The sequence below is a fragment of the Nicotiana tabacum genome, chromosome 19 (assembly GCF_000715075.1).
Source record: "Nicotiana tabacum cultivar K326 chromosome 19, ASM71507v2, whole genome shotgun sequence".
Taxonomy (NCBI): Eukaryota; Viridiplantae; Streptophyta; class Magnoliopsida; order Solanales; family Solanaceae; genus Nicotiana; species Nicotiana tabacum.
Window position 1 is genome coordinate 147,192,283 of NC_134098.1, and position 16,503 is coordinate 147,208,785.

A 16,503-nucleotide genomic window follows, 5' to 3' on the forward strand; every position below is an offset into this window, starting at 1 on the left:
AAATCTAGTGGGTTTCTGCTACCAATCAGGGATATCTGACGATTGATCAATGAGCCAAAAATTTAATGGATTTCTGCTATATATAATGCAAATATTATAGTGATTGACCCATGAATGAAAATTCTTGAAGTCACAGATATTCACAAAGAATCACATTCGATAACCCAATATAGAAGATATATTAGAAGTAAGACTTGACAGAGGAGAATCATGCACCTTTAGCTTTATAAATAGGCTGCCTGGTTGCATCCCTCGCTTGCCAGCATGACCAGCTTTCGGCACACGAATAGTATCACCAGAGTCAACACCTGATCCATCAGGAAAAGGAAGATCATACGATAACCCTACGTTATGCTGTTAGACCTTGCTACTGAGTTGAAAATCAGAAGAAGTTTCAGACGAATGCGTTCCTACCCGTCCAATGATCATAAGATCAACCAACTACGCCTAAATACCAAATTAGTTGTGGTCAACTATATGAATCATCTATATCCATTCGGCTCTTTTTATGCCAATAGCAACTAATTTTTAAGGCAAACTGGTGGCTTTTTTAAAAGAAGTTCCCTAAATCTCACATATGTTGTTATATTGACATACAAGTCTCTAACCACCCTAAAATGACTTTTGATAAGCCAGACCCAATGTAAGTGTAACAACAACAGCTAAGCATTAATCCCAACTAATTGGTATTTCCTATATGGATCATCTCTTTCCATTAATTTTGTTCTTAGCTAAATCAGCATGGATACCAAGAGATTATAGGGTTCTTTTGAAACTTACCTTCATTGATTTTAAATCTACCCCACCTTCTTAATCATCATAGTGTAGCATCAATGAACCCATGCATTTGGAGGTCTACGTAAAACATGGTTAAACCATCTCAGGTTAGCTTCTTTCATTTTATCATCTACATGTATTACCTTAACTTTTGTCGGATGTGGTTATGTCTAATCTAGTAATCTTATATAACCACACAATCATCTTAACATCTGCATTTCTGCAATACTTTTCTTGTGGCTATGTTAGGCCTTAAAAGTTCAACATTCACTCCCACATAATATTTTTGGTCTCACAACCATATTATAGAATTTACCCTTTCACTTTGATAAGTATCTTCCAATTAATAGCACTCCCACCACGCTCTTCTGTTTCAATCATCTTAATTTTGTTCTCTGTGGTAAAGCTTCGTATCAGCCTTTAGCAAGACCATTAGCCTTTCTAAATTGACTACACTTTATCTTCTCAGTTCAGTGTTGTAACTCTACACTCTAAATTCAGGACCTTACCAGGTAACACAACCAGAACACATCCGGTAAAAAAGGACTTTTCTCCATAGTAAGGAGGTCATGGTGTGACGAAAACCAAATACGACAATATAGTCAAATCCTTTGTGGAAAAGCAACAGAATAGTCTTAATCTTCATATAAATTGGTACTTTGTACACTTTTTTCGACTTGGTACTTTGTACACTTTCTTCACCTATTATAATCGATAAACTTATCTATTGCAGTTCTATACTATGGGGATTTGTATCCATAGAGTTTACAATATGTATTTATGCCCAAACACCTTCTTGGGCTGTTTAAGTTTAAAATTAGTGCAAGCCAAACAGTCCCCCCACCCTAGAGGAGAAAAAAGAAAATGTGAAATATCAAGAACTGACAAAGTTGATTTATTTGAAATTAGTGGTCATCCACCTAATATTTTAAGCAGAATACACAAATACTTTAAAATGAAGTACCAGATGTGCTCAGAAATAAACTAAACTCCTTATGGACTTATGGTAACACTTAAATTGGAAAGGAAAAACCAATGCATACCGCCGGGTATAGTTACTTTAACGTCTTTAGTGGCCTCAACGACTCCTGATCCTTTGCATGCCCTACAACGTTCCTAATAGAAACCAAGCAATGATTATTTGAAGCTTTGTGTCAAATCAGAGAGTTGTTCGTTGTCTCAGAATCAAGACCTTAATAACTCGTCCAGATCCTTTACAGGTACTGCAAGTTGCTGTAAAAGGAGGGATTGTAACCTGATGAATAGGTCCCAGAGTATTAATAACACATAAAGATTCTGAACATTGCTCGATTATCAGGCAAAAAAGAAAGTGAACACTGAAGTTAAACCTCATAAAATGAGGAAATGCTCAAAATTTTGAATGTACTTACTCTCCCAATTCCTTGACAAGTTGGACATACTTTAGGCTTGGAATGCAATGGATAGCCCCTACCATCTGAATGAGAAAAAAGATAAAATAGAGTAAAAGTTTAGATCATGATGTGTGGTAAAACTAAGAATTTCAAAGCGGAAATTTTGGGATAAAATTCACTTTGTCAATGACCACAACTACTCCCATTAGGTTTTTAACAATTAAAAAATACTCCATGCATTTGACCTGATGCACTTTACATGTTGCTATATCACAAATGACATGCCTCTAAAAGAAGTAATAGACCATATACTAAGAATTTAAATTCCAAAACAATTCAAAGTAAGCATGACTCTGTTGAGTATAACAACTTCATACAACTCAGACAATTAATTTAATACTTTCTTCTAGGACTAAAATGATATTCCTTTTGTTCCATTTTATGTGACGGTGTTTGACTGGCACAGAGTTTAAGAAAAAAAGAAAGACTTCGGGAACATCTGGTCTAAAACAAGCCATAGATATTTGTATGGCTATAAATCATCTCATTAAGGGTATGGCAAGCTTGAAGTTTTTTTTTTTTTTTTGGTTACATTAAAATAAGAAGTTTAAAGTAAAATTGTTTATGAATATAGAAAGGGTGCCATTTTATCGCGGAACTAAAAAGAAAAGTGTGCCACATATAATGGGACAAAGGGAAAAGTAAAAGTCAAAGTAACTCCATTTTTCATGCTAAACCATGTCATATTATATTGAATAGATTGAATACTGTTACGTTTCACTTCTCTCCTCTTGAGAAGATGACTTAAATATCATTTTCTTTTGTTTTAGATGGAAGCGAGACAGTGCCTCCAGGTATAAGCACTATTATCATGAAAATAGAGTAGCCACATTACTTAAGAAATTTAACCAAACTTTCCAGGTGAGCTTTGTAATCAATGTACTAATTTAACATTACCTATCTAAAAAACATTATTTAGGACATCACCCTACAGTACTGTATTTCTAGCAGTGATAAAAGCATGAATATTGGGACTCTGGCAGTCTTTTGCGCCCTTCACCTATCTAGTTACGAGCAAAGTTGCTCGGACTCGGGTGCGGGCATCTAATACGGGCACGGATCGGAATCCGGTGTCGGATTCGGCAAAATCTAAATTTTGAGATTCGGGAGTGCGGATCCAAGTATGGATACGGGTGCGGGGGGTCGGCTAAAAAAACTTCAAAATTATAAAAAAAAAATAGAGCTATAAAGAGAAAACGAAAGCCATTCAAGGCCTTCCACCAACTCTACATCTATATCGGTGCTACTGTCTACTAGAAGTCCGAACTCAGAACACAACCCCTTGAATTCTTGGTTTTTCTGAAACAAAGCAGCAAATATGAGACAAAAGTATTACAATATTGAAGTTATGCCATTTCCCATGATGTCTTAAATCTGTTTTATTTTTAATTTTGAGAAATCAAAATCTCAATTTTCCCCCAAATTTGTCGATGGACTCAGGTCAAAGTATCCGAAGGTAGTTGACCGAATCTGAGACGTATCCCGCTCCTGAACCCGCTCCCTTCCTGTGTCGAGACGGGTGCGGCACCAAAAACAAAGAGTCCGCACTACTTAGGTAACGAGAACAGAGAAAGAGAACGAGCCCAAACAGAGAGAGAGAGAGACCAGAAGTAATATAAATTGCATAATCTTCTTAGTCATGCTTCCGGGAAGAGATGGCATAACAAACAAAGAAAAAAAAGACAATGGAACATCCAACTCGGACACAAGGGAAAGGCTTCAAAAAACACAACAGGTGGTTTAAACAATGTGGATAGAAAGAGAACATCAGTTTTTACTTACGGCAAGAATCACATGGAACATCTGCGTCAAATGACAGATGTTTTGTGCATCCTTTAGCAGCTTCAGGAAAAGAGAGAGAAAGCTCCACCTACCATTTGAAGATATTACAGTCAAACAGGTTTAGTTTTGGAGTCCCTCAAATTGGGGGAAACATCAAATGGAACACAATCACAAAAGGCACCACCTGAATGTCTTGTGTCAAATTTTCAGCCTCATTTTCGAATATCTGTGAGATATTGAAGCAATGTTATCAAAGGCGAAAAGCGCAAAAAAGCTCTAAGGTCCATTGGGGCTTTAAGCGCAAAGCGCAAATAAAGCGTGAGCTTTAATGAAAAAAGCCCAACTTGAGAAAAAGTAAAAATATGTATATGTAGTCCAAGACTAATTATTATAAGCATGAATAACAAATATATGGACAAAGAAATTGAAAAACATTTACGAGAAAGTGAAATATCAATTGTTTAATGTCGTCTTTTCAGGATCACACTCATTGGCAAGGAAAAGTATGCTTTAAAGCCTTGATGCGATACTAAAACGCACACAAAATGAGGCGAAGCGCTCAACATGTTTTGAGCCTCGCTTGAGGGCTTAAGCGCGCTTTAAGCGTGCCTTTGACAACAATGTATTGAAGCATATACAACAACAACAACAACAACAACAACAACCCAGTATAATCCCACTATTGGGGTCTGGGGAGGGTAGTGTGTACGCAGACCTTACCCCTACCCTGGGGTAGAGAGATTGTTTCCGATAAACCCTCGGCTCCCTCCCTCCAAGAACTCCCCACCTTGCTCTTGGGGTGACTCGAACTCACAACCTGTTGGTTGGAAGTGAAGGGTGCTTACCACTAGAGCAACCCACTCTTGTCGTATTGAAGCATATACATTTAAGCAAATTCCATAAATCACTGCACTTCAGAGAAGAGGAAAAGAAAGGGGAGGAAATACCTCAGAAAAAATTTTCTGAAACGAATCAGAGAACTGTGTGCTATAAGAATATCTAAAATCATTGACATTCCCATAATTATAATTCATATCTTCTGTGCTGCTAGGTTGCTCCTTCATCTGTATTAGTAAAAAATTTATTCTTAGTTATGAAATGTACACCATGATATAGCATAATTTGAAAAATACAAGCCAAAGGAGAAAAGACATGTCACCATGTCATATTGTGCTTTCTTCTGTGGATCTTGCAAAATCTGAATTCACCTTTCACGATTACAATCCATAAAATTATCATATGAATGTAGTACAAGGAAATGCAGCAATTCTTCAATCATGGTCATAGTACTATTTTTGGAGAACATAGAAATATTTAAACCTCATATGCATCTCTTATCTCTTGAAATTTCCTCTTGGCAGAAGGATTATTCTTATTGGCATCTGGATGGTACCTTTTTGCAAGCTGCAAAAGGTTTTTAAGTCAAAGCACTAGAGAATTACAAATAACATGGAAAGGATAAAGGAAAAGATATAATGCCACAGATCTAAGCAAGATAATGCTCAATATAAATGAAGCAAAAAATTCTTGAAGTGCAAAAATATTGAATCACTTGTCTCAGAACACTGGCACAATGTGAATTTCCACCTCTAAACGAAGAAGAAGATTCCTTTCCGTATGTGGGACTTTTGGGGGGGCGGGGGAGTAAGAAGAAGATTCTGTTCTATCGTAATGAAAATAAACTATTAAATGACCAGCCTCTTCATTGAAAACAATCTACAAATGACTAGTAGAATTTCAACACCATAAAGGAAATAGATCCATATTCAAACAAAAAATAGTGCTATTGACAGTGACAAGCTTTTAACACCAAAATGGCAGACAAGATCTCATTTCAACTGAAAATAAACATATCAATAAGGCACCTATTCAGACCTAAAACCCTATTGCATAATATCCTCACCGCATGAAAAGCCTTCTTAATCTCATCTCGACTAGCATCTCTAGATACACCTAGAATTTCATAGTAATCTCGCTCTGCAGAATAACAAGCTCCTGAAAAGTGAAAGGATGCATTTGGTACATACGATAGAGCAATCAATAAGCTGAAATACTCAAATCAAAAGTAACTATCTATAGATATTGGAGGAATACCGGTGGAATGGATAAAATGCTTCGATGGCGGAAATCTCCTAGTCGAAGAACTATTAGGTTTACCAATAAAACTGCAACTGCACAAAGCTGATATACAAAGCAAAGTCAAACATAACATTATGGATTGGGTTTTCAACTGGCTGAACATAGTGCATGTTAGAGTAATAACATCTTCTGTCAAGTTCCGGTGTTTCAACATACATTCAGCATATGCATGAACACAGTTTTCAGTAACAACAATATTTAGCATTTACATATTCAACTCCGATTCAAGTAAATCTGATGTTGTCAGCTAGTACTAGGTTGGGGGAGGGGGGGAGAGGTGGGGGGGGGGGGGGAGGTACCAATAAAATATGCAACATATACTTTGCAGTAGAATGGTTATACTGGGATACTTGGGAGCCCAAGGATATGGCCTAGTAGTCAATGAAGTGGTAGGAAAACCACGAGGTCTCAGGTTCAAATCTCAGCGGAGGTACAAAACACTAGGTGATTTCTTCCCACTTGCTAAATCTTGGTGGGCAGAGTTACCCAGTACACGTACTGGTGAGAGGTAGCAAGTACACATTGAAATAGTCGAGGTGTGTGAAAGCTAGCCCGGGATAGGGAAAGAACATAGATGTGATGATTACATCATAAAACAGAGAAAGGACTATTGCCTATTGCAGTGGTATGGTTTTATCCCTAGCATGGAATTGTGATATGAAGAACTAGACATAAGACTCATTCTTTATCCCCTGCTAATTATCTTCCATTGAATTAGGATATCATTGCAATGTAACTCACCAGCCCTGAACACTTAGTAAACCTTACTTTATTTAGGGGGAAATAACTGAACTACTTCTTAAATCATTTAGCTTTTCATCTTTAAAGTTCCTCTAATCTAGCTGCGCAGCATGGTTGTTCTAAATATGCTCCCTTCAGATTCATGATATTGAAAGTTTGACCTCTATAAATATAATATAAATATTACTTGTCTAAATAGAACCACAATGGGCTGACTTCTAATTCTTATGGGACTTTCACCTTTTCGATTCTCAAGTAGATTGACTGACTTTGTGCTATCTTTTTAAAAATTATAACTTTAATAATTTTAAATCAAATGAACTACACATAACACATAGTATAAAATAAGAGGACGATGCAAAGAAAATTTTAAGTTGTAAATATTGTTGAAGTGTGTGACTATCCCATCTAAAATCGTACGTTGTTCGAAAGAGTGCGCTTTTATTTATTTTTTATAAGGATAAAGAGTGCACTTTTATTTACTTAATTATGTCTTCAACACACCCCTTCACGTGTGGGCTTGATTCTTTTTCGTGAGCCACGCACGTGGAAGTTCTTTCTCGATAATGGAAAATTCTAGTGCAACTTGTTTGGAATACAATCAAAAATGCCGAAAATAGTGAAAGGTGTGATACATAATTGGACATACAGGAGGAGAAGAAGGAAAGGCAGACATGAGATGCGGCACCCCTATCACTCATGTGGGTACTTTGAAGGGAAAAGAAGAAGAGAGATTTTGGGTGGGTGGGTGGGTGTGGGAAAGGGGGAGGGGGACATGACTTAGTACAGTTTACGCCTTGTCTTTCATTTTTTATTTTTTATTTTGCTTTAACTTTTGGAGCACCCACAAAGTCCCTGAGGTATAGATGATTGGCTTTCTATTATAGAGAACCATATTGTTGTCTTTTGTTATACTTCTTGTATTCGGGGATTTCTCCCAGGACATCAATAAAATATGCTTTCATCAAAACAAAAAACAAAAAATAGAGTGACCTGGAATCAGCACCATCAAAAAAATATAGTTTAAGTTCATGTAATGTTTCACACCATAATCAATTCCAAATTAACCTAACTAACAACTAAGGCACAAAGTTGAGCTTAATTCATGAAAAGTAGCTCATGACGAAGAATCCTTAAAATTGCAAAGTTTGATGCATAGAAAAGAGTTCAAACTTCACATGTTACAGTTAAAAGGTAAGCCTCTTACAGCGACTTTGAAGTAACGTGGGTAGATATTCTGAAACATCGGCACGCACATTTCCTTTATCAATCATCGAATCTGCAGAAACTGTGCGCCATGACTGGAAATGAAGAAAAGCGTTTAGCCACAATATTACCACTTCTTTAAAATACCGAACAATGTTGCTGTAGTTTTCAGAAATATTACCGCAGCAATTCGCATGATAGATTTTGGGGAAACCCCTGTCCACCTCAGTCTGCCCATTTTGAGCTGGAAGCAACTTCCAAGGACACAAAAGTAAAATTCCCCGACTGAAATAACATTGGATTCCATCATTACATAAAATTTGGCAATGAATTACTACAGTCGTTTTAGTTTTTTATGTGAGGATTTAGCTTTTTCAGCGGGAAATGCAAAAACTACAACACCATTTAACACAAACATTTTCTTCCAATAAATTTCTTAAGCAGAAAAAATAGCATAATTTTTTGGGCAGCTCTGTTGCAAATGCCAATACAATAACATAATATGTAAAACAAAAAAACACTTCAAGTCAATTTGGTGCATTACTAATTCGAATAAACCAGTAACTTTACAAATTCCACTTTTTCTCACATATTAGCAAAAGTGTTTTTTTCTTATAAACTCCACCACTTCCGCCGTATGTAAATCATCAGTTCCACTTGGACATTCATAAGCTTCAGTCTAAGAAAATTTCGTAAATTAACCAACTGGGTGAACTTCCTTTCTATAAACAAACCATAAAATAAACACTCTAAAAGATAAAGAAAGAAACTAGGCTTACTTGGAAGAAACTGGAGAAGACTAGGATTGAGGAAAGAATCAGCAACTGAAATTCCAGACCCACTGCCGTTTAATTATTTGTTCAATGTTGAAAGTCTCTCGTTCTCCGGAGGCTTTTTCTTTTTGGTCACGCAAATGCTCTCTAAATTGGCTGCGTCTAATTGTCTAGGGAGCGGCTTTAGTTGGGTTTGAGTTTAAATATACTTTCTTCCCATAAGAATTTTTTCTTTACGGATATGACCCCTCGATAGTTTCAATTTATGCAATTCTCTTTTGCTTTCAGACTTCGTCTAAAAAAGTTACTGTACTAGTACTATTTTCTTTTTTAATTTAATTAACTATATAATAAGTAAAAGTTTCTTCGGACGACGATGAAGATTATTTTTAAAAATATCTGTTTTTCATGTTTCGCCCCGAAGAAAAGATTGCTGAGCATATTGTGGCTTAAATATATCCTCCTTTTTGTAACACATGATTATATCAGAACATAACGATAGGAATTCCACCAAAAATTCCGCTCTTCTACACACTTTGGTTCCTATTTCAATGTTTTTTCTTTCTCTGATTCATCTTCTTCTTCTCTCTTATATTCTATCATAATATTTCTTTCAAAATTTTATTTTGTGGATTTCTTGCGAAAGTTGTGTTGGGATATACTATTAACCATTCGGTTTAGACATGGTATTGTATTTTTTATTCTTTATGGAATAATTGTTTATTTAATTATTCCATTCAATAAAGTACATTTTTAAATAGATCATTTGTTACATGTGTGTCCTTTAGTTATGTAGTAGACAATTTAGTGTATGGAGTCTTAGCTCATGCACAGAAGATTAAATTGTCGGTTCTCATAATTAATAAACTATATTCACAATCGAAGATATTATTGGGCAAAATATCTTGATGATTGTAGCACAAGATTATAGTATAATTTGTCTTGATTATGGTAGTGGTTTTACTCTGACTTCTTGTGCTAGTATACTTAGTGTATATTGAACGGACCAAGTAGAGAAAAGATATTTTTGTACTGAATATATATAAAACATTTTCTCTAAATTCATTGAATGAGTTTATACTCCTAATCTTGATATAATTATTATGATCAATGTGATTTATTTATTGTTTTGATTTATCAAAAGGTACAACTCTATTCAGAGTTAGTGTATGCCTAATAGATTGGACAATAACGAATAGCATTTGTGAAATAATAATTAGTTGATAGAATCCATGACTCGATTATGAGTTTGATGATACCCCTTTATGTAAGCTTATAAGTTTTCATTTGAAAACTCGGCCAGTGAATTTTGTATTTATCACATGAAATAGTTTAAGCAGAATTATAAAGGATTTAATTAGTCGATTAAGTTAAATTATCAGTGATTTAATTTAATTAACTGGTATTTGGGATCTTAACATGGGGAGTTAAAACAAGTGTTAGTGAATTTTTAAAATTCATATTGAGGAGTTCAATTGCAGTTTTTTAGTGGAATAAACTGCAATTAATTATAGTGGGAATTAATTCATGCAAAATTTCGAATTAATACTATAATTAGTAGTCGCTAATTATTTATGTAGTCCCTGCTATACCTAATAAAAATTCGAACTGACTTGGGTAAAAAGTGACTTGGGAGAAAAGTTATCTGGTAGAGTTAGAGTAGGATTCTACATGCACAAGAAGAATCCTACACGTTTTTGGAGCCCGGATTTTGGCTGAAAAACGTGTCTACTTAAGGAAGATATTTTTCACCCAATAACTCACTTTTTACAGTTGTATTGTTCTTGCCCACTCAAAGTAAATTCGTCCAAGGTCTTACTAGGACCATAGCAGAAGACTGCAGTCCTGGATTCTTGCTGTGTGGAGGATTTGTGCAACGATTTCAAGAGGTTAGTGCTTCTAATCGAGTAATTATATCATTATTTAGTTTATATGTATTTGATGTCTGGTTTGTATGCTTGCTTCCGCTGCGCATGTTCTAACAGGTTGTTCGTTTCGTCTAATTTATCTTGATCTAAGCTTTCAGTTATAGTAAGTTTTTTCTTCAATTTAATCTTTTTTATTTTACTTGTTTATGGATAAATTGTTTGCTAGATTCTTACATGTGTGTCAGTTAAACTTCATATGCAATTCTAGAAATAGATACTCATATGCATTTTATCAGTATTCTCTTTTGGTACAAACTAATTACTGCAAAATTAATTCGTCTTCAAGAAAATTTAAAGCACCAAAATCCTTTTGCGGACCATTGGTATGTGTCAAAATCTGATATTTAGTTGATACCTCAAGCCGATATTTTTTTCCTACAAAGATGAAAAGTCACATTGCTTGAGGTAATCCTTGTTCCTCGGAAACAAGTGTAGACTCGGAAAGAGAGAAATTCTAACCTCTCTCTAACTTTACTTTTTCCTTTTTTTTCTTCAAACAACAATAAGTCACGGATAATGGCTAGTTAAGCTAGTGCACACAGGGGTGGATCTAGCTTAGGCGAAGCGGTGTTACGTGACACCGCTTTATCCGGAAATTTTGCTAAATATTTATATATGATTAAATGTCGAAACAAAAATTTGAATTAATTAAATAAAGTGACGCCACTTGAAATAAAGAGCTAAGCAAGTCGTGTGGTCAAGTGCCTCAGTTTAGTAAATAAGGTCGCGAGTTCGAAGGTAGACAACATTAATTTTTATTTTAAAATTTTTGTGCTTAATCTACAAAAAAGATACACTAGTTGGGTTTGAACCATTGACCTTTTAGTTGTTAACAAAACTTTGACCGACGATTCAAGAGTCATATTTCACTCTTAAGCGGACATAACGTTATTTGAATATGGAAGGATGATGTTGCTTCCATAAGTAGTTCGGCTATATTTTTTTTTCTTTTTCCCTTCAACTTTATTCTCGACGATAAAATTTATTTAGAAATAATTCGCGAAATCAAATGAGTGATGAGTTTTAATTGAATGTTTGATGCCTTATGTAGAAAAAAGTATTTAGTATTATCTCTAATGAGTTTTATTTTGAATGCATTTCAAAAAATAAAAACTTATCAAGAAGAGTTGTAGTAATATACTTGAGTTGTGTTTTATTAATATGATTCAAATTGTTTTCCTTTTTTTAATATATTTGCTTACTTGTTCATGGTTTAAAATGGTGACACCGCTTGGAAACAATCTTGTGTGCGCCGTTGAGTGCACATGTATCTCTCAACTTAACTTCTCGGGCCGCACTTCCTCATCCCATAGATCCCCTAGACCCAGTCAACAATGAGAGACAAATCCATAAGAATTCAGAATCCCCCATATTAGTATGGGCGCAAAAGAAATGGATATAGCTGCCAGCTTTAACCAATAATTTTCACATGTTGAGGTGCTGGGGGATGCAACAACAAATTCATACAAGAAAAAAATTCAGCTTCCTCCCAGAGCACATAAACGTAAAGCTCTTATGGTCTTCACCAAGGAGGATGACAACATGCCCGCAGCCACTTACTGATAAACTATAATAGCTAAATTTCTTAAGATAAGACCCGTAATTGAAAAAAGGGTTGAATTCGTCAAAATTATTACTGTCAAATGCAATGTGAAAATTAGAGTAAAAGATCTCAAGCATAACAAATATGATTATAATACCATTTATTCCAAATTATTTACTTTGAAGGGGAGAATAGTTTGAAAATCATGAAGTAGACCAGAAATTCAAATTTAAACTTCAGACCTCTTGCACCTGTGTGGATTAACCTACCTGATTTACCCTGGCACTACTATAAATAGAATGCTTTATGTAGGTTGTTACTCATATAGGAACCTTCATCTCGATGGATAAGGCTACCATAGGAAAACAAGACCTACAAATGCTAAGTTAGGGTTGAAATTGACTTAGCAAAGTCTGGGTTTTGTTGAAATTTGAAACCTGAAAGGTAATTTGGAAATTTTTGAGAAAAAATAGAGTATGAAACAATACATGCATACTATTTTCGTAGTAAGAAACAAGGGCACTCTGAAGAAAAATGTAGAATCCTCCATCCTGCTATAGAGAAGCCAATAAACTTGTAGATAATTAGCATGCAACTTTAAGCTATGGTACAGAGGGAATACTGTATGGGCTAAAATTACCATGATTATCTGTGAACCAAGTCGACATTAAGGAAGCCTTAGAAGGCTGTTGATGTGGCTTCAAAAGGTCGATGTCATGAGAAAACAACGCGTCATCAACGAGGTCGAGGTGGCTCAATAGAGAACGAAGACTAGGACGAGCACTCCTTTAATTAAACTCCTTTAATTAAAGCAGTAACAACTAGTTTTGTGATTATGGTTACCAAGATAATATTCCAATGAATATTCCTCTCAGTTGTACTATTTAGGGTTTTGTGGCCCATGTACCCTTATAAATAGAGAGATATGTAGTTATAGAGGAGAGGAGACATTCATTGTAAAAAAAATAACATATTGACATTCTCTGAAAATTCTTCCTTTATTATACACTTACAAAGTTCACCTTTTTTCTCGTATCTTTATCTATTCTTTCTCCCCCCATCCAAGGAAGATCCGAATATTCAAAGGCTTATCATTATCTATCCTTATCGGAAGAATTATTGGGGAATCTCACCTTTGTCGGGTGGCCTTCATCTATTTATTGATTTAAATGCTATTTATTATTATTTATTGTTATCCTCCATATTCTTGAATCATTTATTACACTATTATTGTTGTCATTCATTGCCACTCAACATCACACGAAGGAGTTTACTACAAAAATATTTGGTCTGTCTTTTTGGATATTAATATTGGCTAAGATTAACCCTACTTTATTATAAATTTGATTGTATAAACCTAAATCTAATTTTGGGTCATAAAGTTTGATGTCGTCCATGGGGATCTTCTCAGCCAATTTTTTCATTTCCATTAGATCCATAACTAACGCAACTTGTTGATCTAACAAACCACAAAGTTTATCTTTTTTCTCTGTGCGTACAAAAATCTCCATGGCAGGTAACCAAAGAAGCAGAATGAAGGTAACAAATAATGTTCCCCTCAACCTCATGACTGCCACCAATGATGGCTATGACACCTAAGATAAGGAGGTGACACGCACGACCTCTCCCAAACGAGAGAGGTCGCCTGCACCTTTCTGCAGCATAACAAAACAAAACGGCAAAGGGACCTCCACGCAACGGGAAAGGGGGTGCCACCCGCTATGAAAATGCTCCTCGAAGCATGGCTAACTGACACTCTAGTCAATGTGCTCAGTAAACAAGCCTCATGTACGACCACAGAAACCACGAGAGTCCATGCAACACAACGCATGGACGAATAGAACAACCAACCAAACCCTCCGGCTTCAGGTAAAACTCATACTATTACTGACATTGCAAGTGGCAGTGTCCTCGCCACTGTGATGAAAAGAATGGAAGAAATGGACAACGAAAATAGGGTGCTCGGGGATCAAATGAAAGAGCACCAGGAACGGGTAGACAAAATACCAGATGCTCCCAAATTATTACTAAAAGGAGACGCCGGTAGGTTTGTGGAACAACCGTATAGGGAAAAAGTGACTCAACACGACATACCAAAGACCTTCAAGATGCCCCATATCTCAGAATTTACGACGGGGTGACCGATCCTGAAGATCATGTAACTCACTACATCACTGTCGTGAAAGGCAACGACCTCACCAAAGAGCAGGTGTCCTCCATCTTGCTGAAAAAGTTCAGTGAGACTCTCACTGGAGGGGCATTGATGTGGTACTCACAGCTGCCAGCTTATTCCATAGAAACATTCGAAGAGATGGCCGATAAGTTTGTAATGGCGCATGCCATGGCCAAGAAAGCTAAAACAAGGGTGAATGATATCTTCGCCATCAAACAATCCCCAAGAGAGGGATTGAGGGATTTCCTCGCCCGATTTAACAGGGTGAGGATGACCTTGAGAAACGTCTCCAAAGGGATGGCCGTGACAGCCTTTCAGAATGGGTTGAGCAGAGAGGGTTCGAGGGCGAGCAAAAAGCTACTGATTTGATTAAAGAAGTACCCACTGTCCACTTGGGACGATATCCATAATGCCTACTATGCCGAGGTCTAAACAGACGACGACGACGACCTCAATGGACCAACTCGATGACTCACCTCGATACAATCCGAGCCCAGGAAATAATGCAGGGACAACACAAGGAGAGACCATCCAGTATAGCGGTCAGGTAGGGAACACCACAAACCCTATGTCAGGACACTTGTTCCCTCCTTTCGTTATAAAGACGGCCCATCTAGGCCGAGATCAGACACTCACATAAATGATCGAGGTATGCTTCCTTACTATATGCTCACAACTTTTGTGTGTCACCTACAGAGGTGGTCTACGCTCTTGAGAAGCTGGGAACAAAGATAAAATGGTCATCAAAGATGAGGTCCGACCCAAGAACTAGGAAATCTAACACCCTCTGCGAGTTCCACCAGAACATGGATACAAAATAGAATATTGCATCGCTCTAAGACTAGAAGTAGCAAACTTGATGCATCAAGGGCATCTCAAAGAACTACTCAGCATCAAAGGCAGGAACACTTTAGTGAGGGGTCGAGAATGCCCAAGCCCACCAAAGCCACATTCGCCAGCTCGCACCATCAATTGATTATTGGTTACAGCGACGACGCCCCTATCAATAACATCAAATTCACCACCACTCATAAGCTCAAAAGATCGATCACCCACGAACGGTATGACAGACTCGAAGAAAGTATCATCTTCGATGAGTCAGATGCCACCAATTTGACTTTCTCTCACAATGATGCACTTGTCATTGCTTTACGAATTTTAGATACTGATGTTAAGAGAATTATGGTAGATGACAGAAGTGGGGCATGTATTATCCATCCCCGAGTCCTCGCACAGATGATACTCGAGGATAAGATAGTGTTGCGTTGCATTACACTAACCGATTTTAATAATGCAGTTGAACGGATTTCGCGAGAGATTGCACTTCATCCTCACTGGTGGCGTGACTCTAGAGACAACGTTCTATATCATGGACCAGGACACTACATACAATGCAATCGTGGGACGACCTTGGATACACCCTATAAGAGTCGTCCCTTCCAGCTTATACCAAGTGATCAAAGTCCCAACACCTTGGGAAATATTCAGCTTATGAGGGAAACAACGTACGTCCTGGGAATGCTACCGAATTTCCATGGATGACACGACAACTCAACAAAAGAAAGGAAAGGAAAAAAGAAGTATAACAATCAGCAGGGGTGAGGTCGCCATAGGTCGAAGCCAAAGAAGTCATTATGGACCTAGAGATAGTCGAAGCCGCAGGTTCAACCATAGAAGACCTCGACCCCGTCCAGCTATATCATAGCAACCCTCAGCAAAAAGGCCTATATCGGCTGCAAACTCTGAGTCCCAGGTAAATTTAATCAATTTTTAATAACTAACGCAAATTTATTTGCCTTTAGTTATGTAGATATGTCAGGCATCCCCAAGGAAATCGCCATACAAAGGCTGAATGTCGACCCCTGCTACCCCCTAGTGAGACATGTCCGACAAAAGTTCAACCCCGCAATCAATGAGGTCGTCCATGAAGAAGTAGAAAAGTTATTGGCCAATTACTCCATCAGGGAGTCAAAGTATTTCAAATGAATTGCTAATGTGGTGATGTTTA

At 36.8% G+C, this 16,503-nt stretch overlaps 1 protein-coding gene across 13 annotated transcripts in view; it reads right to left on the reverse strand.

Moving 5' to 3' along the window:
• LOC107824557 (chaperone protein dnaJ 1, mitochondrial) overlaps positions 1 to 9,031 on the reverse strand; it is a 55,768-nt gene extending 46,737 nt beyond the window's left edge. For 8 of the 13 annotated variants that reach the window (XR_012703081.1, XR_012703080.1, XR_012703079.1 and 5 more), the window contains exons 1-14: positions 8,858 to 9,031; positions 8,260 to 8,363; positions 8,080 to 8,173; positions 6,087 to 6,173; positions 5,896 to 5,987; positions 5,313 to 5,396; positions 5,152 to 5,190; positions 4,940 to 5,056; positions 4,177 to 4,218; positions 3,993 to 4,080; positions 2,169 to 2,233; positions 1,970 to 2,032; positions 1,821 to 1,893; positions 217 to 308 (exon numbers count right to left, since the gene is read on the reverse strand). Coding sequence is in view for 8 of the 13 variants with exons in the window: in XM_075238853.1 (XP_075094954.1) it covers positions 217 to 308; positions 1,821 to 1,893; positions 1,970 to 2,032; positions 2,169 to 2,233; positions 3,993 to 4,080; positions 4,177 to 4,218; positions 4,940 to 5,056; positions 5,152 to 5,190; positions 5,313 to 5,396; positions 5,896 to 5,987; positions 6,087 to 6,173; positions 8,080 to 8,173; positions 8,260 to 8,316 (993 nt within the window). In the remaining 5 variants the exon portion in view is untranslated. Of the gene's footprint in view, positions 1 to 216; positions 309 to 1,820; positions 1,894 to 1,969; positions 2,033 to 2,168; positions 2,234 to 3,992; positions 4,081 to 4,176; positions 4,219 to 4,939; positions 5,057 to 5,151; positions 5,191 to 5,312; positions 5,397 to 5,895; positions 5,988 to 6,086; positions 6,174 to 8,079; positions 8,174 to 8,259; positions 8,364 to 8,857 lie in introns of those variants that run through there. The other 5 variants (XR_012703078.1, XR_012703077.1, XM_075238854.1 and 2 more) reach the window with 3 other exon arrangements.
• Between the last annotated feature and the right edge of the window lie 7,472 nt (positions 9,032 to 16,503).